Source organism: Mustela putorius, unplaced genomic scaffold (assembly GCF_011764305.1).
Source record: "Mustela putorius furo isolate JIRA1106 unplaced genomic scaffold, ASM1176430v1.1 tig00003836_pilon_pilon_pilon, whole genome shotgun sequence".
Taxonomy (NCBI): domain Eukaryota; kingdom Metazoa; phylum Chordata; class Mammalia; order Carnivora; family Mustelidae; genus Mustela; species Mustela putorius.
In genome coordinates, this window is record NW_025421989.1 from 12712180 (window position 1) to 12735194 (window position 23015).

Below are 23015 nucleotides of genomic sequence, written 5' to 3' on the forward strand. Positions count from 1 at the left end.
AATCATTTGGGTTCAATTCCGAAGAGGAGCAACAAAAACAAAAACACAACAACATGTACCCACTCCCGCTCCCTCCCAAACCCGGTACAATTCCTAAACTTTTCCCTCAGGATAATCAAGAGTACCTTCCGGTACCAGTACGTCGCTTTCAGAAAACTACAAGTCCCAGTAAGCTGCACGCGCAAGCCGGCGGACTCTCTCCCCTGTTCAGAACACCGCCTTACGCTCCAATCCTGAGCAGGGCCTGCGAGCCGTGGCCGCGAAGCCTGCTGGGACTTGTAGTCCGCTTCAGATTCTTTTTCCCTGTCTGCGCAGACTCGCACGGCCTGTGTTCGCCCTTCGGCCCAGCAGAAGCTCAGCCCAGACTTCAATGCTCCCCACCCCCATTCCGCTCCATCCCCTCGGGGGCCAACCTCCTCCGGTCACGTGGGAGGACATTCATGCGGCGATTGGCCGTGGGGGCTCAGGGGCGGGGCGCGGGGGCCCTGAAAGGTTCCTTGCCCCTTGTAGGGCCGCTTGTTTGGCTGCTGCCGTCACCTCATGGCGACGCGGCTAGAAGAGGCAGCGCGGGGTAGAGGCGGCGGCGGCGCCGAAGAGGCTATTGAGGCCGGACGGGGCGGACGGCGACGCAGCCCGCGGCAGAAGGTCAGCCTGGGAGACGTCTGCGTTGTTGTCCGGCCGGGGAAATGCCCGGGCTAGATTTTTCAGGGTTCACATCTTCACTCTCTCCGGTTACCTTTAGCCACGGGACGAACATCCGGCCTTCTTCCTTCCCGGGGGTGACGACAGCGGGAGCGGGTCGGGGGGGATTTGGGACTGAGATGGATGGGATAGGAGGGAGCGAAGGTTGGGGTTTTGGGGCGCGCGACAGAGGTGGGAGATGGCAGGGGGCGCAGCCTGGTGTGAGGGGGAAGGGGTGCGAGGCGGGGGCGCGCCAGGTGTGACAGCCACGTGCGGCCGATGCCGGGGAACCCCGGGCGCCAGGTGTTCCTTCTCCTAGCCCCCGCCCTCGGCGGGCTCTCCGTGCTCCCGGCGCAATCGGAGGGCTGCCTGGGTCAGGGGCTGGCCCTGCTCTTGCCCGGCAGGTGCGCAGGGCGCGCTGCGGGGTGCGCCCGGGCGGCGCGGGCGAGGCTGTTGCGCAGTAAGATAACAGCGCGGGAGCTGGGGTTGCACTGCGTCCCCCTTCCTCCGCCCCCCTGCGCTCCCCGCCACTGCGCGGGCGGGCGAGCGCCACGGGGCTGGAGGAGCCACTCGGCTCCCGGGTCACAGGGCTCGTCTCTGGGCACTACGGGCCTGGTTACACGTGGGACCGGGACCCGTGATGGGAAGACGATGCTGGTGGACCTGGGTCCCACAGGGTTGGGGGCAGCATCGCGTGAAAGCCGGTTTTCCCCTTTAGTCCTCTCTCCCCTTTCTTGCTCTTTCTTTATTTACCCTCCTTTCTTTTCTTTCTTTTTTCTTGGGTGAGCGGAAACTTGAGCGCCTCCCCCACCCTGGCCTTTGGTCTCTCTTAATCTGGGAGACAGACTGGACCGGTCCCCTTGCCTTACTTGACTCACGTCAAGGAGTTTTCAGTGTCTCCCTGGATACAGGAAAATCGAGACCTTCAGAATGGGAGAATTCCACTTGTTCTGGAGTCAGTGGGTGGAGTTCGAAAAAGATTGCACAACAAATGGGGTACAGGGCTTTCAGGACCCAGGAATGGAAATCCGTGGGGAAAGGCGCTGGAAAGGTGGAAATCCCGTCTCTTTTTCCTTACAGTGGAACGTATTGAAACGTTCAACTTGTTGGACGTCCTGCTTGATCACTCAGCTATTTAATATTACTTAATTATGCATTTGAATACTCTCAAAAATCACTCCTGTGTGAAATTACGAAATAATATTTTTCTTATGACATTTATGAGCTTGAAAAAGGAGAACAAAGGTTTGGTTTACATCGGAGCCAAGTGTCAAGAATTGGCTTTAAGGAGCCTCTTTCTAAGGTGGTTTTTTCATATCTCCCTGCATAAGGGTATTACTACTTCTCAGTTACCTCTCTTTCTCTTTCTTTCTTTGTACTCTAAAATAAAGATCCAGTACTTGAAGGACTGAAAAAAAAGCTGTGGATTGAATGTACTCTAGGGTTTCAAAACTGTCACTTTGGACACTTCATTTATTCCCTGAGGGTGGGGAGCCAATCTCAGTGTTGGATTTCATAGGTCCCCCAGGGGAGGACTCTGATAAAAAGCCACTGCAATTGAGGATATAAGTTCCCGTTTATGCCACTAGGATAAGGACCGAAAGTCTGAATTAGGAACTGAGGTTTAATCAACTAGCATTTTAAAAGACCGAGATAAGAGGTAATGACCCTTTGAGGCAGCACTCTGGGTAACAGCTGGATATGAATAGTCATGTTTGTCTATACTGTCTCATCCTATACCTTTTTTCTTTTGCTCATGTTTTTCTGGGTATCTTCTTCCTTTTGATTTACAATTGGCTATGACCTGGAATTGAAATACTTGGGTTAAATATTAGTTTTTGAATTTTCGTTTAAAAAAATTGGGTGACTGTCTTGTGTCTGTGAAACTAACTTATTTCTTTATGACTCCTAATTTTTTTATTTCCTCTGGGTTACCAGCTTGAAAGAATATTCCTAATTCTAACTTGATTTGTACTGTATTTTTTCAGGAAGCAGAAATGATGTTTAACTAATTGGAATGTTTTGAAAATACTGAGGGAATTAAAGAAGAGTGACTGTTTAGTCACTGACTTAAAGGGAAAAACAACTGGAGACAGGCTTTATTGGCTCTTAGTTGTTTGAACCATCCACTTAGTCATTCTTCGCCAGCTCAGTTAATTGTGGCATCATTTCATAACTACATCCCATTTGAATGGTCTCTTGAGGTAACTCTTTGCTTCTGAAGTTAATATTATAGTACATTTCTAAGGGTCTCTTGAATTGTCTAAAACTGTGTTATCTGATATGATAGCTACTAGCTGCATATTTAATTGAAATTAAGTAAGGGGTGCCTGGGTGGCTCAGTCAGTTAAGTATCTACCTTTGGCTTGGGTCCTGGGATGGAGACCTACATCAGGCTCCCCATTCAGCCCTGCTGCCCTTTACCCCACTCGTGCTCTCTCGCTCTTTCTCAAATAAATAGATAAAATCTTAAAAAAAAGAAATTACATAAAAGTAAATATTCCATTCTTCCCTCATACTAACCACATTTCAAGTGTTCAGTAGCCAATATGGCTAGTGGCTACTGTGTCAGAGCAGATCCAAAATATTTACAACATTGTGTAAAATTCTGTTGGACAACATCTAAAAAGATGGAATATACATTGTCAAGTATTAGAGGCATTTTTTAGAACACCAAGGGCATGGGGTGCCTGGGTGGCTCAGTCAGTAAGTGTCTGACTTAGGCTTAGGTCATGGTCCCAGGGTCCTGGAATTCAAGCCCCACATCAGGCTCTCTGCTCAGCAAGGAGACTGCTTCTTGCTCTCCCTCTGTTCCCCCTACTTGTGCCCACTCTCTGTCAAATAAATAAATAAAATCTTAAAAAAAAAAACCCCAGGGCGCCTGGGTGGCTCAGTGGGTTGGGCCTCTGCCTTCGGCTCAGGTCATGATCCCGGGGTCCTGGCATCGAGCCTCGAATCGGGCTCTCTGCTCAGCGGGGAGCCTGCTTCCTCCTCTCTCTCTGCCTGCTTGTGATATCTGTCTGTCAAATAAATAAATAAACTCTTCAAAAAAAAAAAAAAAAACCCAAAACCCAAGGTCATTACTGTGTAAATTTTTTTTTTTAAAGATTTTATTTATTTGACAGAGAGAGAGAGATCACAAGTAGGCAGAGAGGCAGGCAGAGAGGAAGGGAAGCAGGCTCCCTGCTGAGCAGAGAGTCTGATGTGGGGCTGGATCCCAGGACCCTGACATCATGACCTGAGCCGAAGGCAGCGGCTTAACCCACTGAGCCACCCAGGCGCCTCTACTGTGTAAATTTCTGTGTGGAATTTGTTTTAGGAGATTTAATTAAAAATTAATGGACACTTTTTTGAGCAGTTTTAGCTTACAGAAAGATTGAATATCAATTACAGAGTTCCCATATATTCTTCACACATTGTTTCCCCTGTTATTTACATCTTGCATTAGTGTGGTGCATTTGTTAGAATTGAGTAGCTAATATTGATACATTGCCATTAACAAAAGTCCATAATTTGTGTTGGGGTTCATTCTTGGTATTATACAGTTTAAGAGGTTGGGGCTTTTTTTTTTTTTTTTTTTTTTTTTTTTTTTTGGACAGAGATCACAAGTAGGCAGAGGGGCAGGCAGAGAGAGGAAGGGAAGCAGGCTCCCTGCTGAGCAGACAGCTCAATGCGGGTCTCGATCCCAGGACCCTGAGATCATAACCTTAGCTGAAGGCAGAAGCTTAACCCACTGAGCCACTCAGGCACCCCCGGTTTAAGAGTTTTGACAAATGTATAATGACCTGCATCCACCATTACAGTATCCTACAGAATAGTTTTCACTGCCCTGAAAATCCCCTATTTATCCCTCCTTGATAGCCACTGATGTTTTTACTATCTGTGTAGTTTTGTCTTTTCCAGAAAGTCTAAGGTAGGTTTGATTTGGTTTTTAATACTAGAGTTTTAAAATTATTTATTTATTTATTTATTTGACAGAGCACAAGCAGGACGAGCAGCAGGGAGAGGGAGAAGCAGGCTTCCCACTGAGCAAGCAGCCTGATGCGGGGCTCCATCCCAGGACCCTGAGATCTCGACCTGAGCCAAAGGCAGAACCTAACTGACTGAGCCATCCAGGTGTCCCTTAATATTAGATTTTTGATGGGAAATGTTAAAAATGATTGAATTGCTGTTAAACTTATTTATAAAGGGGCACCTGGGTGGCTCAGTCAGTTGGGTGCCTGCCTTTAGCTCGGGTGATGATCTCAGGGTCTTGGGATCAAGTCCTATATCAGACTCCCTGCTCAGCGGGGAGACTGCTTCTCCCTCTCCTACTCTTCCTGCTTGTGCTCTCTTTTGCTGTCTCTGTTGCTGTCTCTGTCTCTCTCTCTCTCAAATAAATAAAATCTTTAAAAAATATTTTTAGGTCCGTAAACCATTTGGAAGGATAAAGGTATGTAACCAAGGCTCAAGTTAACAAAATCTTGTATCTACATAGAGACCTATCATTTTTACAGTGCTATTTGCACTTTTGTTAACTCTTAAGCATCACTGGATGCTGTGGAGAAGGCTGGAGGAACTGTCATTGCCCTCATTTACAGATGACAAACTGCTCAGCAAGGTCAAGTGATTTGCCCAAGGGGTGAAGCCAAGTCTAAAAACCAATACCCTGTCATCTAGACTATGGTAATAAGTAGTGTACTAGTGGGTGAATAGTATGGATTTTGGAGTCAAGACTCTTGGCTCTCTGCCACTTGCTTTATTAGCTGTGCAACCTTGGGTGAGTTTCTCAATCTTTCTGAACCTCAGTTGCATCATCTGTAAAGTGGCTATGATGCTAGCACCTACCACACAGGATTGTTTTAAAGAATAGGAGTTGGGGCACCTGGGTGGCTCAGTGGGTTAAGCCTCTGCCTTCGGCTCAGGTCATGGTCCCAGGGTCCTGGGATGGAGCCCCGCATCGGGCTCTCTGCTCAGCAGGGAGCCTCCTTCCCTTCCTCTCTGCCTGCCTCTCTGCCTACTTGTGATCTCTCTTTGTCAAATAAATAAATAAAATCTTAAAAACAAACAAAAAAAAGAATAGGAGTTGATGAGAAGCACTCAGTACACTGCCAGGCATGTAGAATTTTCCTTGATCTGGTAGGGAGACTATAGGAAAGATCCATTTCTGTTGCTTTTAGGATACTGTTAATTTGGTAAATCTACTTACCAAGCTTTGGAGTTTTCTCTCTTCCCAGAATCTGTCTAGGATAGCTAAAATGAGAAGTTCAGTCAGTGTGGCAAGAGTATGGGGTAGGAAGAAACCATTTCATTATCTTGTTTTTCTCCCCATCTGTGGATTTGAACTTCCACTCTTCTGGCACAGAGATTAAATAATGATCTAAGTGACCTTTTCTTTACAACATTGTTGTCTATTTTCAAACTTCGGTCAGTTTCATTTTCAAGGAGAACCAAAGAGGCAAAGCAGTAAGAGAGTAGACCAGATCTAGCACATCCTTTAGTAAGTCCCTGTTTTTGAATTATAATATGCCACATTCATATACCATTTTACTGGAAGGTGGTTTGTATGTTATATGTGTCATTTATATTGTTTTTGACTAGAGAAGTGGGTTTTTTTTTTTTTTGTTGTTGTTTGTTTGTGTTTTGTTGTTTTTAAGTAGACTCCATGTTCAGCGTGGAGCCCAGTGTGGGACTCGAGCTCACGACCCTCAGATCAAGACCTGAGCTGATACCGAGCTGGATGCTTAACTGATTGAGCCACCTAGGTACCCCAAGAAGTTTGTTCTTTTTTAATTGAAGTATAGTTGACACATAAGGTTGCATTAGTTTCAGGTACACAACATAGTGATTCAACAGGTCTACACATTATGGTAGATTATACATTTACCGCAAGTGTAGTTACCATCTGTCACCATATAGTGCTATTACAATACCTTTGACTATATTCCCTGTGCTGTACCTTTTATTCCTGTGACCTATTCATTCTATAACTGGAAGCTTGTACCTGTCACTTCCCTTAACCCATTTTGCCCATCCTCTTACCACCCTCTCCTTTGACAACCATCAGTGCTCTGTATGTGTGGTATTATGTATGTGTGGTATTATGTATTTATGGTATTATGTATTTATGGGTGTGTTTGTTCTTTCTGTTTGTTTATTTGTTTTGTTTTTTTAAGATTCCACATACAAATGAAGTCATGGTATTGGTTTTTCTCTGACTTCTCTTACCGTAATGCCTTCTAGGTCCATCCCAATTGACTAGAGAAGTTTAATGTAGGAATGTGTATGTTAAATCTATAAAACAGGGTGTGTGTGATTTGCTTGTATACAGAAGGATTCACTATAATAGATCTTTAAGTAGATATGCTGTTCAGATTGTACACTTTACAGAGAGCTGCGTTTCAAAGGAAAGAAATCTGATTCCTCACTGTTACCTACAGTGCACTAGGCACTTAAAATGTGCTTCCATTCTAATATCTACTTACCTTTTCAGAGTGGGTGACACGACATCTGAGGCTCAGTCAAACAACAGAAAACTTGCTTTAAATAACATAGCTCTGGGTTGATGAAGTTGGCCTAGAGTTGATATATAATTGTGCAACTGGTACACCCTATTACATGGACAGTTTCTGCTTACCTAGCAAATTTTAATCTAATATCACAACGAAATTCCTTTGCCTTTTCCTCCCCTACTCACCCCCTTTCTCCTCCTTCAATTTCTTTTTGTTTGGTTCTGAACTGATTATCAGTAACTGTTAGTTACTATACCAGATGTGACAGTATTTTAAGTGTATAAAATAATGTACAAATTTAATGTAGTATTCATTAACACTTAGAATTAGCTATGTTTAAATTTCTCCCAAGTGGAGCATTTCCAGAAGAAAATAAAAATAGGGGAGGTGACCCTTTAAGGATTTGAACCTTGAGAGTGTATTTTTATGATTCAATTCATTTCCTAGTTGAAACTCTCTTGGTAACTGTAACTACTTAAATTTTATTACTTGATGGAAAAGATACATAAAATAACCAGTGTTGTCGTTCTGTGCTATCAAAATAATTTCCTTAGCATTTATTGCTCAGGGTTTTGATTTGCATTCTGTGTTACATTTCTAAAATGTCCCCCAGAACGACCGCCGTTCTCCCCAACTTCCCACTCTGCAGTCAGTCATAAGTAGTACTGCTAAACCAGCACTTCTCCCTTTTTTCTTTCCCTACTTTCAGAAAGGTCAACGTAGAATGGTTTGGTAAGGAAGATGTGCCAGTAGCTTAGAAGCACATTTCACCTAGTATTGTATGAATGGGCACGTGGGTGATATTAAAAGTGAGAATATAGGCATTTTGTATAATTTGCAAATGCATCCTTGTTCAGATATTATAACAGTTCTGCATGGTGCAGTTTATATTGATTATATCTAATCTTACAACTCTAGAAGGTAGATAATGTACATCCCTAGTTTACAGATAAGGAAACTGAGAGGTTGATTTCCCTCATGGCTGCACAGGAGGCAGTAAGTGGTATGTTTGAAGGTCAGACTTTTTGGGCTCCTTGGGTCAACCTTTAGATAAATGATTTAGGAAGTATGCTGTGCTTTAAAACTCTGCAAAAACACCTCCAATTGTATGAGTGTAATCTGGATAACTTGAAAGATAATGGGTTTAGAGCGACCTTTTTGTAAAAACCTGTCTTTTTTTTTTTTTTTAAGATTTTATTTATTTGACAGAGAGATCACAAGAAGGCAGAGAGGCAGGCAGAGAGAGAGGGGAAAGCAGGCTCCCCGCTGAGCAGAGAGCCCTATGCAGGGCTCAATCCCTGGGATCATGAGCTGAGCCAAAGGCAGAGGCTTAACCCACTGAGCCACCCAGGCATCCCTAAAAACCTGTCTTAAAATCCACACAACAGAGTGTTAACAAAGAACTGAAGTGTTGTGGGTAAGCAGGACAAGAAAGAAGAGAAAGCTTGATATTCAGAGGTTCATCATGGTTGGTCCACATGGAGCTGATGAAGTATGGCTTCATAAAGTTGGGACAGGTGTTCCATTTCGGTAACCCATAAAAGTAGACCATTTAACATCTTAGGAGTCTGTAGCTTGAAGATACTAACTAATTGTGTGACCCAGCCCCTGCCCTTCTGCAAAATAGGTCAGGCCCAAGCATATTTCAGTAGCTTTGGGCATTACAATTTTGGGGTTTCCTGATACTTTTGCTGCCTTGATAGCTGTTTAGGCTAATGCAGATATCTTTCAGTTTGCAGATTATCATTGAATTACAGTTTTAGAGCTAGAAATGATTTTGCAAATCATAGAGTCTGGCATCCTTTATTTTTATAAAATAAATAGTCCTAGAAATTGTGAAATCAATGCCATCATCCTTGCTTTAAAAGGCAAATGATGTGCATAGTCTGATACAGAGGTTAGTACCCACCACAGATGTTAGTAATAGGTGTAGTAACACTACTATAAGAGAGATCATAAGGCTAAAAAAGCTGGGTCCCACCTAGACCATTTCTGGACCTCTTTGCTCATTTCTTGGCTTCTTCACCAGGAGGGGAGATCTGGTTCCCTCATCCTAACTTCAGCACTGGTTTCCCTCTTTTTTCTCATTTACCTATTAATGCCTCTGTGTGCTCCCCATGCTCATAACATATTGAGACAGATCATTGGCAGCCTTTTGCTGCCAAACGTTAGGAGTTGGGACAACTCCTGGAACTTACTGCCTCCAGTTTATATCCCTCCTCAGAACTCTGTCATTGCTCTGGTTTTACTCATGTATTTATTTATTTATTTTTTTGGTTAACAGCTTTATTGAGGTATAATTCACATACCATACAATTCACCCACTTAAAGTGTACAGTTCAGTGGTTTTTTAGTGTATTCAGAGTTTTGTGACCATCACCGCATTTATTTTTAACATAACCTTGGAAGAACGTATTCTCTGGAATGATAGAGAAAAAGCTAAGAATTCAGTCTCTGCTTTCCAAGCCCTTAGGTTCAGGACCGAGGACACACTACTTTACATTATATCCATGAGCCTGTTTGTTCATCATACTTGCCTATAAGATAGTTCTGAGGATTAAATGAGGAAGTATATCAAGTACTGTTGGAGAGGCTTCCGAATGAACCAGAGGAAATGGCACTCCTTGCTCCCTGTCTTTGTACTTGGACCCAGGACCGTATTCCCTAGAGATGGATCTGCTTGGGTAAAGGTGCCGAGATGAGGACCCCTTTCAGACCGTGGTTTGAGTGTGTTGGCCTTTTAGTTTCTCTATTCCTGTTCTGCCACAACCAGGACAGCAGTTCTCAAACTTTTTGGTTTCAGAATCTTTTTGCATAATTTTTAAGTATCCTTTTGTTTTTATGGGTTATATCTAATATTTCCCATATTAGAAATTAAAACAAGTTTTAAATTATTATTCATTTTAAATGAACTCATATTGTACTAATTATCCAATGCTGTGTAACAACCACCCCAAGACTCGGTGCTTGAAACGTTTATGATCTCTTTCTATCGGTCAGGAATCTGGGTGTGGCTTAGTTCTCTCCTTCAGGGTCTCATGGACTGCAGTCATCTGAAGGCTTGATGGAGGTGGATCCACTCCCTAGCTCACTCATGTGTTATTGGCGGGATTCAGTTCCTTATGAGCTGTTGGCCCCAGGGTTCCTTTGGTTCCTTGTTGCATGGGCCTTTCCATAGGCATCTCACAACATGGCTGCTGGCTTCATTAGAACGAGCAAGACTGTCAGCAGAAGAGAGAAAGAAGTTGCAGTCTTTTATCACGTAGCCATAGAAGTGACAGCCCCTCACTTTTGCCAGATTCTCTCTTCATTAGAAATCAGTCACTAGGGGCGCCTGGGTGGCTCAGTGGGTTAAAGCCTCTGCCTTCAGCTCAGGTCATGATCCCAGGGTCCTGGGATCCAGCCTGCATCAGGCTTTCTGCTCAGCAGGGAGCCTGCTTCCACCTCTCTCTGCCTGTCTCTCTGCCTACTTGTGATCTCTGTCAAATAAATGAATAAAATCTTAAAAAAAAATCAGTTAGTAGGTCTAGCCTGCATTCAAGGGGAGGGAATTATACAAGGCTGTGAATACCAGGAGGATCACTGAGATCACTGAGGGCCATGTCAGAAGCTGCCTGCCACATAATCAGCATAATGGTTTTTGAAAATTAAATACTGATTATCCACAATAACAGACTCCTAAATACAGAGGACAAACTGGTGGTTGCTAGGTGGGTGGGGGAATGGGTGAAATAGATGAAGGGAATTAAAAAATCAAGATGTCTTGTTTTTTTTTTTTTTTTTTTTAGTGAGGAGAGTGGCATTGTTTTATATTTCTGCAGGTTTCTTTAATGAATGGCTTAATAGACAGCTGAATTCTCAATCTGCTTCTGGATTCAGTCGGTGGCAATATGCTGTTGCAGTTAAAGTATATGGAGACAGTTTGGCCTTACACATGTATGTAGTTGGAGCAGGAAGGAGTGTTTTGGGTTTTTTGTTTTTTTTTTTTAAGATCTTATGTATTTATTTGATAGAGAGAAATCACAAGTAGATGGAGAGGCAGGCAGAGAGAGAGGGAAGCAGGCTCCCTGCTGAGCAGAGAGCCCGATGCGGGACTCGATCCCAGGACCCCGAGATCATGACCTGAGCCGAAGGCAGCAGCTTAACCCACTGAGCCACCCAGGTGCCCCAGGAAGGAGTGTTGTAATAGCTTTTTTAGACAGTTAGGGAAATTCTGTGGTATTACACCAAAACTTGGCAAGTAGTAGTTCTTTTTTTTTTCAAAGATTTATTTATTTATTTGACTGAGATCACAAGTAGGCAGAAAGGCAGGCAGAGAGAGAGGAGGAAGCAGGCTCCCTGCTGAGCAGAGAGCCTATGCGGGACTCAATCCCAGGACCCTGGGATCATGACCTGAGCTGAAGGCAGAGGCTTTAACCCACTGAGCCACCCAGGTGCCCTGGCAAGTAGTAGTAGTTCTTGAAGGTTAGTTGCCAATGTGGATTCTGAAACTCTACTAAACTTTTAGTGCTGTTATATTAAAATCTAATGGTCTGTTCTGCACTTTGAATGCATGTTCTTTTCCCATCATGTTGTAATTATCATGTTAGTCATCTGAAAAGTATTGGTGTACCAGATTGTGTCGATCTTCCAAATGTTGACACATTTTGTTATATAATACAAAATAATGGTAGTATCATCATTGATGTCATCAGGAGAGGTTTTGTGGGTTTTTTTAAGCAGTGTTATTAGTTCAGGTGTATAGCATAGTGATTTAACAATTCTTTACATTACTCACTACTGGAAGTATAGTCTCCATATATTACCATACAGTGTTATTATATTATTATTCACTGTAGTTCTGTGTTGTACAGAAAAGTCTTAGGTATTGGGAAGCTGCCAAACTCATGGTAGCAGATAGTTTTTAAAAAATTCTAGATTTTGCTTAAAAACTCAAATTTTGTCATTGACAACAAATACTATCTGTTGTCTGCCTTGAAGTAACAAGCTCACTTTATTTATTTTGGAGAATATGTTTGCCAAATACCCAAGTCTGAATAAATAAGCATGGTTTATCTTTTTTTTTTTTTTAAGATTTTATTTATTTGATAGAGAGAAACACAGTGAGAGAGGGAACACAAGCAGAGGGAATAGGAGAAGGAGAAGCAGGCTTCCCTCTGAGCAGGGAGCCTGATGCGTGGCTCAAACCCAGGACCCTGGGATCATGACCTGAGCCAAAGGCAGCTGCTTAACGACTGAGCCACCCAGGTGCCCCAGCACAGTTTATCTTAAAAAAAAAGAAAAAAAAGGTGATCCATGAAAAAAAAAAGCTACTAGTGGGACTTGTAGTTCAAATGACTGCATTAGTGGTTTTCTTTAGGGTCCCATCTCACTTCTGTTTGCAGCAGAACTGCTTTATGTGTACTTTCTTTGTCTTCACACAGTTAAAAAGATGTGGGGGCGCCTGGGTGGCTCAGTGGGTTAAGCCTCTGCCTTCATCTGAGGTCATGATCCCAGGGTTCTAGGATCGAGCCGTTCAGTGGGGAGCCTGCTTCCCCTCTCTCTTTGCCTGCCTCTCTGCCTACTTGTGATCTCTGTCAAATTAAAAAAAAAAGTCTTTAAAAAGATGTGTACTCATTGGTTGAGATTTAATAAAAATTTGTACTTTTATTGCTTCCTCAAGGGCATTTTTAAGTAAAAATGCTCCCTCCTCCTCTGTTAGAGTACATGGTGGTGAAGAAAACCATGATTTAGAGTTTGGTGTCCCGCCTTGACACTGTTCTTAGGAGTCAGTACTGTTACTTTTTTTTTTTTTTTTTAAGATTTTATTTATTTGACAGCCAGAGATCACAAGCAGGCAGAGAGGCAGGCAGAGAGAGTGGGGGAAACAGGCTCCCCGCTGAGCAGAGAGCCTGATGGAGGGGCTGGATCCCAGGACTCCGAGATCATGACCTGAGCTGAAGGCAGAGGCTTTAACCCACTGAGCCACCCAGGCGCCCCAGTGCTGTTACTCTTTACTGCTTTTGTACCATTAGTGCAAATGTTAACACCAGAAAACAGTATCTCTGTATTATGAAAATAATGTTTGAGTTTGCAGACTACCTGGAAGGGTCCACAGGGACCATACTTTGAGAACCACTGTCCCTGAGTTGTCTCAGAAGTGGGCTCTGCTTTTCCTTGTTTCATGTTTCCCAAGACCGTTCTCTTAGAAGAGAATAGGCTTATTTTTCCTGGCCCTGTTCCTAAACCTTGTTCTAGGAATGTGGAATCCTAATTATTACTGACTCAACTGCTTTATCTTGCTAATGGAGCAATTCAGTAATCCTAGCAACCAGAATATTTTTACATTTAATTCCTAATGGCCAGTATAAAGTTAGGTTGTATTTGCTAAAGGTTTGAAAGAACTTTTTTTTTTTTTAAAGATTTTATTTATTTATTTGAGAGAGATCACAAGTGGCAGGCATACAGAAAGGGAGAAGCAGGCTCCCCGCTGAGCAGAAAGCCCAGTGTGGGGCTACATCCCAGGTCCCTGGGATCATGACCTGAGCCTAAAGCAGACACAGCTGGCTGAGCCATCCAGGAACCCCATGTCATGATTCTTACCTTCAAATGTGATTCTTTAGGACATCCCCCATAGAAGCATATCTCCATACCAAGCTCAATAAGTGTAGGTCTCAAATAATGGACTTTTTCCCTCTTTCTTCCTACTTTCTTCCTTAGTTTATCTGTATAATGGAGTACATTCTCACTGTCTTAGAATTTTAAGGCTAACCTACATAATGTATTTTAAAAGTCTAGCACATAGCAATTAGTAGATGTTCTGTGTTTTCCTTCCTCCCTTTACTCAGAACTTAGTCTTAGGTATACTGTTAACCCTCTTTTGTAAATCCCATGTATCTCAAACACAAGGCTGTTTTTTTTCTCAGTTTATTTTAATTGAGGTAAAATTGGAAATATCACATTATATTAGTTTCAGATGTACATTATAATAATTCAGCATTTGTATACACTACAAAGTGATTGCTACAATAAGTCTATTTGCCATTCATCACCATATGATTGACCTCCTTTAGCGCACTCCAACCCCCTTCCTTTCTAATAACCATCTATTCCCTGCATCTGTGAGTTTTGTTTTTTAGATTCCACATAGAATTAAAATCCTGTGATATTTGTCTATCTCTGTCTGACTTGTTTTGCTTAGCATAATACCTCTAGGTCCATCCCTGTTGTTGCAAATGGCAAGATTTTTTTCTTTTTTATGGCTGAGTAATACTCCATAGTGTATATATACCACATCTTCCTTATCCATTCATCCATTGATGGATACTTAGATTGTTTCCATATCTTGGCTACTGTAAGTAATGCTGCAGTGAACACAGGGATGCATTTATCTTTTCAAATTTATATTTTCCTTTCTTCAGATAAATACCCAGAATTGAAATACTGGATCATGTTTTTAACTTTCTGAGGAGCTTCCATACTGGTATTCATAGAAGCTACACCAGTTTACATTCCTCCTGTACACAAGGGTTCCCTTTTTTCCTGTAACCTTTCCAACACTTCTTCCTTTCTTTTCTTTTCTTTTTTTTTTTTTAAAGATTTTATTTATTTATTTGACAGAGAGAGATCACAGTAGACAGAGAGGCAGGCAGAGAGAGAGAGAGAGAGAGAGAGGGAAGCAGGTTCCCCGCTGAGCAGAGAGCCCGATGCGGGACTCGATCCCAAGACCCTGAGATCATGACCTGAGCCAAAGGCAGCGGCTTAACCCACTGAGCCACCCAGGCGCCCCCTTCTTTTTTTTTTTTTTAAGATTTTATTTATTTATTTGACACAGAGCGAGAGAAGGAATATAAGCAGGGTAAGTGGGAGAGGGAGAAACAGGCTTCCTGCTGAGCAGGGAGCCTGATGTGGGGCTCAATCCCAGAACCCTGGGATGGTGACCTGAGCTGCAGGCAGATAATTAATGACTGGGCCACCTAGGCGCCCCCACTTGTTAATTCTTGTTGTTGTTGTTCTTAAGATTTTATTTATTAGAGTAAGCACGAGTAGAGAGAGAGGGACAAACAGACTCCCCTCTGAGCAGGGAGCCCAATTTGGAGCTCAATCCCAGGACCCCAAGAGCATGACCTGAGCCGAAGGCAGACTCTTAACCTACTGAGCCACCTAGGTGTCCCGTTGTCTTTTTGCTAATAATCATTCTGAGAGGTATGAGCTGATACCTCATTGTGGTTTTAATTTGCATTCCCCTAATGATGAGTGACATTGAGCATCTTTTTATATACCTGTGGCCATCTGTATGTCTTTGGAAAAATGTGTATTTAGATCTTCTGCCCATTTTTTTTTTTTTTTTAAGATTTTGTCAGAGAGCACAAGCAGGGAGAGTGGCAGGCAGAGGCAGAGGGAGAAGCAGGCTCCCCGCTGAGCAAGGTGCCTAATGCAGGACTGGATTCCAGGACCCAGGATCATGACCTGAACCAAAGGCAGACGTTTAACCGACTGAGCTAGCTACCCATTTTTTAAAAAAAAGATTGATTTATTTGAGAGCGAGTACACATGCTCATGCAGGGGGTAGGGGCAGATGGATAGGGAGAAATAATAATAATAATTATTATTATTTTTTTAGATTTTATTTCTTTGAGGAAGAGCATGTGTATGCACGAGCTGTGCAGAGGGGCAGATGGAGAGGGAGAAGCAGGCTTTCCACTGAGCAGGGAGCTGGATGCAGGGCTGGATCCCAGGACCCTGGGATCCTGACATGAGCCAAAGGCAGAGGCTTAATCCACTGAACCACCCAGGCACCCCTCTTTAGGGTTTTCTCTGTATAGAATTATATCATCTGCAAATACTGACAATTTTGGGTGCCTGTTCCTTAATTGGATGCCTTTTATTTTCTTTATCTTGCCTACTGCTGTGGCTAGGATTTGCAATACTGTGTTGAGCAAACGTGGTGATGGTGGTCATTCTTGTTTTGTTCCTGTTAGAGGAGAAGCTTCCAGCTTTTCATTGTTCAGTATGTTGTTTGCTGTGGGCTTGTCATGTATGGCCTTTATTATGCTGAGGTATGTTCTTTCTGCCTCCACTTTGTTGAGAGCATTTATTTTATTTTTTAAAGAATTATTTAGAGAGAGAGGGAAAGAGAACATTTGAGTGTGGGGAAGGGCAGAAGGATCACCATATACTGTGATATCACTCCCAAATTAACTAAAGAATAAATCAATCAACTTCAAAGGTTTTTTTGTTTTGTTTTGTTTTGTTTTTTAAAGATTTTATTTATTTATTTGACAGAGAGAAATCACAAGTAGACGGAGAGGCAGGTAGAGAGAGAGGAAGGGAAGCAGGCTCCCTGCTGAGCAGAGAGCCCGATGCGGGACTCGATCCCAGGACGCTGAGATCATGACCTGAGCCGAAGGCAGCGGCTTAACCCACTGAGCCACCCAGGCGCCCCTTTGTTTTGTTTTTTAAAAAAATTATTTATTTGACAGAGAGAAAGATGGAAGACAAGCAGGGAGAGTGGGGGGGAGTGGGAGAGGGAGAAGCAGGCTTCCCACTGAGCAGGGAGCCCGATGTGGGACTCAATCTCAGGACCCTGGGATCACGACCTGAGCCAAAGGCAGACAGAAGCCCAACGGCTGAGCCACTCAGGCACCCCCAAAATTTTTGTTTGTTTGTTTGTTTGTTTGTTTTAAATGAAAGTAATACATTCACATAATAAAATAAAATAGAACCAAAAAAGTATAAAATGAAAAGTAAGTCTCTGTTCATTACCAGCTTCTAGGCCCATCTGTTATGGTGAACAATTTTGAGGGTATTCTCAGAAAAATATTTTCTAATATACTGCCTTAAATATGGATACATTTTTTGAAAAAGATATTATTTATTTGACACAGAGAAAGAGAAAGTGCAAGAAGAGAGAGAGGGAGAAGCAGGCTCCTCACTGAGCAAGGATCCCAATCGGTGGGGGGGTGTAGGGACTCCATCCAGAACCCCAGGGTCGTGACCCGAGCCGAAGGCAGACGCTTAACTGCTGAGCCACCCAGGCTCCCCTATGAATACATTTTTAATTTATACTGAGATATTCATCCTGCACTAGATGTTTGTATTTTTCCCTATTTAATTATACCTTGGAGCTCTGTCCATATTGACGTGGATCTGCATTATTCTTTCGAATTGCTGCAGTTTTACCATGTATGGGTGAGCATTATTTACTTCAGCGGTTCCTTATGTGTAGATATTTAGGTGGTTTTGTGTGGTAATGGTCAGTAGTTTGGTGAATAGCCTTTGCCCTTGAGTGATAATATCTTCAGAATAAACTAGTGGTGGACTTGCTGGATAAAAGTGAATGTGTACTCAGACATTGATACATACTCCTACAAAACTACTACTGCTCTGCCAGTTTACACTCCCAGGACTGTACTGAGGGACTTGTTTGCTCACAGTAAGGCTTGTTCTGTTCTTTTTATTTATTTATTTTTTTAAGATTTTATTTATTTGACAGACAGAGATCACAAGTAGGCAGAGAGGCAGGCAGAGAGAGAGAGGAGGAAGCAGGCTCCCCGCTGAGCAGAGAGCCCGACGTGGGGCTTGATCCCAGGACTCTGGGATCATGACCTGAGCTGAAGGCAGAGGCTTTAACCCACTGAGCCAACCAGTCGTGCCCCTGTTCTGTTCTTTTTAAATCAACCTTTTTACATCTGGTAGGTTAAAGATGATTTACGTTTTCATGCGTATTTCTGTTATTATGAATGAGGTTAAACATGTTCTGTAACTGTGATCTGCTTGTTCACAAACCCTTGCAAATGGGTCTCTGCCTCATTTGAGGCCCGTACAAATCCGGCCTTTTGAAGTTGGTCCAAATTGATCTTTCTGTCCTTTAAAAAAACATCTTCTGTGCTTCTTGGTTTACTTAGTTCTTTCCCATGCCAAGGTTATGAAGAAAATTTTACTTAGGACTTCTAGTTCTTTGTGGTTTTCATTTTCTGTTTTTTAGTCCTGGTATATCTGGAGGGATGCTACAGGGTATCACTCTTTTCCTCCCATATGGTTTGGGAGATACCTGAAATCATTTATCTCCTTTACCAATTTGAAAGGACATCATTTTTAAAAAAGATTTTATTTATCTATTTGACAGATCACAAGTAGGCAGAGCGGCAGGCAGCGAGAGAGGGGGAAGCAGGCTCCCCGCTGAGCAGAGAACCCGACATGGGGCTCGATCCCAGGACCCTGAGATCATGACCTGAGCCGAAGGCAGAGGCTTAACCCACTGAGCCACCCAGGCACCCCGACATGACATCATTTTTAATATAGTCCCATATATGGGTCTGCATGGTCTGTTTTGGAAGACAGTGCTATATAATTAGGAAGCCTCTGACAAGTATTTCATGCTTGAAATAAAAATAATGTTTCATCTGTGGGAGTTCATATTTTGAGACATTAAGAGTTTATTATCGTAAAGAATATGGGGGGTGCACCTGGGTGGTGCAGTGGGTTAAGCATCCAACTCTTGGCTTCAGCTCGGGTCATGATCTCAGGATCGTGAGATCAGCGTGGAGGCTGCTTAAGATTCTCTCCCTCTCCTTCTGTCCCTCCTCACCCCCCAGAAAAGAGTACAGGCATATTGTAGAGATGGACCCTAGAATCTAATTATATTCTAGTGCACAGTAATATGTCATTTTATCTGTTAAAAATTAAAATCCTTTCATTTCATTTCATTCCTTTGTTCTAACACAGTGAAACAGACTACTATTTAAGGAGGCATCAGGTTATATAATATATATTTTAAAGGCTTTGGTCCAAAATGTTTAAAACAGAATTTTGAGATGAATGATTGATGTAGTGTTAACTGTGTGGAAAAGTTTGCTATCCAGAATAATTCTTTGAAAGACTAAAATAGCTTTAGTATATAAACTATTTTAAATGATTTATATACAGCCAGAGTCACTTTTCTGATTTAAAAAGTATATGAAACCCCCACCAAGTACATGAAATCCCCACCATCTCCATCCACCTGTTTAAAAAAATTAAAAAGCACATGAAAATGTAAATGTTATAAGTTTGTAAAATTTATATTTGGAAATGTAAAAGCTTCTCAAAATACTGGATATGTTTAGGAGAGAGGTTCATATTTTTAAAAAATCAACTAAGGCTGATAGCTGATGTCTTGAGAGATACAGAGTATTTTTGGTATCTTTCAGTATTTCCTTCGGTGGTTCTTACTTCTCTGGCCCCCACTGGGTCTGTCAGGCATGTACTCTTGCCATTACATTCCTGTTTGGTAGTTGACAACTCTTAGGGAAGCTATTAGAAACATAGGGTTGAAGGGATTTTTAGAGATAATTCAGTTTATTCTAAGACACAAAAAAGTAGGGGTGCCTGGGTGGCTCAGTCAGTTAAGCATCTGACTCTTGATTTCTCCTCGAGTCTTGATCTCAGGGTCATGAGTTCAAGCCCAAGTTGGGCCAAAAAAGTAAAACCATAACAACTTCGATACCTTAAAAAAAAAATGACTTAAATTATTTATAGAGAGCCCTACCCCCAAATTAGTCCTGCCTCACCTCTTTAAATTCCAGAGTTCATCACTGCTAAAAATTTAAAGCACTTTCCCTGTGTTTTCCTATTTCATCCTTGTATATCTAGCATGATATATATTTTTAGACATCATTTAACTTCTTAGGTTTATTTATTTTTTATTTTATTTTTTTAAAGATTTTATTTTATTAATTTGACAGAGAGAAATCACAAGTAGACGGAGAGGCAGCCAGAGAGAGAGAGAGAGAGGGAAGCAGGCTCTCTGCTGAGCAGAGAGCCCGATGCGGGACTCGATCCCAGGACTCCGAGATCATGACCTGAGCCGAAGGCAGCGGCTTAACCCACTGAGCCACCCAGGCGCCCCTAGGTTTATTTTTTAATTGCACAAGAGATCTGTTTGATCTTTCATTTTTCAAGGCTAATGTATGAAGTGTGAGGGGAGTTATGTAATGAAGAAAACCTAGGCTCTTGAGTTTGACAGACCTTGTTTCGAATTTTGTGAGTTCCTTTTGCTGACTTAATATGATTGTGGGCAAGTTACTTCAACTCAGTAAGTTTCATTTGCCTTATCTGGGAACAATAAGACCAGCCTCTCTGAGGGGAAGGTTAAATGGGGGTTATAAAGGGACCTGCGCGTTGTGAAGGTTCTCTTCACCTACTTGATAAACATTTTTTGAGACTTTCTGGGAACCCAAGGCAAAGCTACAGCTCCCCCTCCGGAAAATGCATAAATGTGCACAGTGTTTCCCACCTGCTCCCTCTGAAGGGCCACCCTAGCCTTCAGTGGCAGGGTTTGGATTATTTCTGCTTTTAACACATGCCTGGCCCTAGTTGAAGACATTTGATCTCATTTAAGCAGATGGTAGTTGAAGTAATTAGGAAGTGGATGTGGGTGTTGGCTTTTTTTGTTTTTATTTAGATGAGTGTTAGTAAAAGAACAGTCATTACTAAAAACATTTAAGCCCTTTAAAGAAAATAAGCCAAAGAAATATGGCTCTTAAGCTTCAGTATTATTTGAAAGAGCATAACTGGAAGTTTTAAACTTTAAAATTGTTCATCTTTATCTACAGAGTAGAAAGGAAAGCAACTTATTTAAATAGTTTTTTCTTGGGCGCCTGGGTGGCTCAGTGGGTTAAGCCGCTGCCTTTGGCTCAGGTCATGATCTCGGGGTCCTGGGATCGAGTCCCGCATCGGGCTCTCTGCTCGGCAGGAAGCCTGCTTCCCTCTCTCTGTCTCTCTCTCTGCCTGCCTCTCCGTCTACTTGTGATCTCTCTCTGTCAAATAAATTTAAATAAATAAATAAATAAATAAATAAATAGTTTTTTCTTTAGTTTTTTTTTTTTTTTCTTTTTAAGGATTTCATTTATTTATTTGACAGAGAGAGAGCGCTCGCGCGTGCACAGCAAAGGGGAGTGGCAGGCAGAGGGGGAGGGAGAAACAGGCTTCCCACTGAGCAGGGAGCTCAATGTGGGGCTCAATCCCAGATCCCTGGGACCATGACCTGAGCCAAAGGCAGCCGCTTCACTGAGCCACCCAGGTGCCCCTTTCTTTAGGTTTTTAATTCCTATGCGATCTCAGTTTCAAATATATTGATGGAAAAGCTATTGCAAGTAGTAGATGAGTACAGTGTATTCATGTTCGCAAAACTTTCTATAGTAGCTGTTTGCTCCTACAGTTAATGGTTGCTGAACTGGTGGCTATCCATTTTGAAGGCGTCTTTTCTTCACTTAAGGAATCCTCTTAGCTCTAAGTATTTAGACAATGGGAGGAAGGTTGAGAAATGTATCCTTTGACAGAAGGGGAGTGAATGAGGTGGAGGATTGTTGGGGTTTAGGGCTCTAGTAGACACTGCTGTGGCTGAATGACCTACTCTCCCTCGTGTCTTTCAAGCTGTAAGAGCTGTGTGTGCTGCTCCTGACTATAGACTCATGAAAAAAATGAAAATGTGATAGCTTGTTTTATGATTTTCAGGGAAAAGTTCGAATAGAAATTTTTCACTTTCATTTGAGATTGGATTTTTTTTTTTTTTTTTAGTTTTTATGTATTTATTTGACAGAGGGACAGTGAGAAAGGAACACAAGCAGGGAGAGTAGGAGAGGGAGAAGCAGGCTTCCTGCCAGGCAGGGAGGTGTTTTGAAGGTAACTCATGGTTCCTAACTTAAAAGATTAATAAAACAGGCATGCTGTGAAAGCTTGGTGTCCCCCATCTCCCCTACCACTTCCAGTTTCTCTCCATTAGTGTGTGTGTTTTTTTTTGTATCCTTCCAGAGATTGTAAATGATTCCCACTCATAAACTTACACAGCCACACACACACACCCCCAAATCGTGGCATGCAGTACATGCTGTTGGGCATTTTTCTTTATCCCCTTTCAACTTACCCTTACAGATCAGTCATTCTCCATCTACCTTATTTTTTAATAGATGCTATAGTACCTGTAACATGGATGTACCACAGTTGATCTCTCCAGTCCATTATTTTGGTTTTGGGGGGTATGTAGTTTTATTATTTATTTTAATTGAAGTACAGTTCACATGCAGTATTACATTAGTGTAATACCACAAAATACCAGTTTGTCATCTCTCATCATACAAAGTTATTACTATCTAGTTCATTATTAATGGACATTTAGGGTATTTCTGATTTTTTTTTTGTTACTACAAATACTGCTACATAAATGTCATTATATATATAATGTCATAGATGTACTTGTTTGTCCGTAGAAGAAATTGATAAGAAAGGAGTTTGGTGGATTTAAGCTATGTGGCATGATTTTTTCCCCAACATTTTAAAGATTCTTATTTATTGGACAGAGAGAGGTCACAAATGAGCAGAGAGCCTGATGTGGGGCTTGATCCCAGGACCCCGAGACCATGACCTGAGCGGAAGGCAGAGGCTTAATCCACTGAGCCACTCAAGTGCCCCTTATTGTGGAAATTTTTTAAACATAAAGTTGAACGAATTTGATACTAACATCCATATTGCCACCACCTAGATTCTCTGCTACCATACCTTTTCACTTATCTATCCATCTGTTGGTCCTTTCACCCGTGAGGCCACTTTAAGTGTGTACGTGCTGAGTTTTAACAAATGCGTGCAGCTTTGTAACCCCAGCCCTCATCAAGTTATAGAGCATTCCCATCATCCTGGAAAGTTCCTTTGCACCCCTTTCCACACAGTCTCTGCCCTGAATTAGACTCCTTAGTAGTTAAACCAATTTGTTCCCCAACCAGGAATGCTTGCGCGTACCCCACACCCTTTCCCACACGGGGTGGTCAAAGTTTTTGATGTGAATAATGGTATCTGATAGTTTTAAGTTGCACTTCTCTTATTGTGAGT

The 23015-nt window shown here is 42.2% G+C and overlaps 1 protein-coding gene across 1 annotated transcript in view; it reads left to right on the top strand.

The window, feature by feature from the left end:
• The first annotated feature begins 482 nt into the window (after positions 1-482).
• Positions 483-23015, top strand: part of TXLNG (taxilin gamma) — a 57846-nt gene continuing 35313 nt past the window's right edge. Inside the window, exon 1 of the mRNA XM_004758904.3 lies at positions 483-645. Coding sequence (XP_004758961.1) covers positions 541-645 — 105 coding nt within the window. The 5' untranslated portion in view covers positions 483-540. The remainder of the gene's footprint in view (positions 646-23015) is intronic.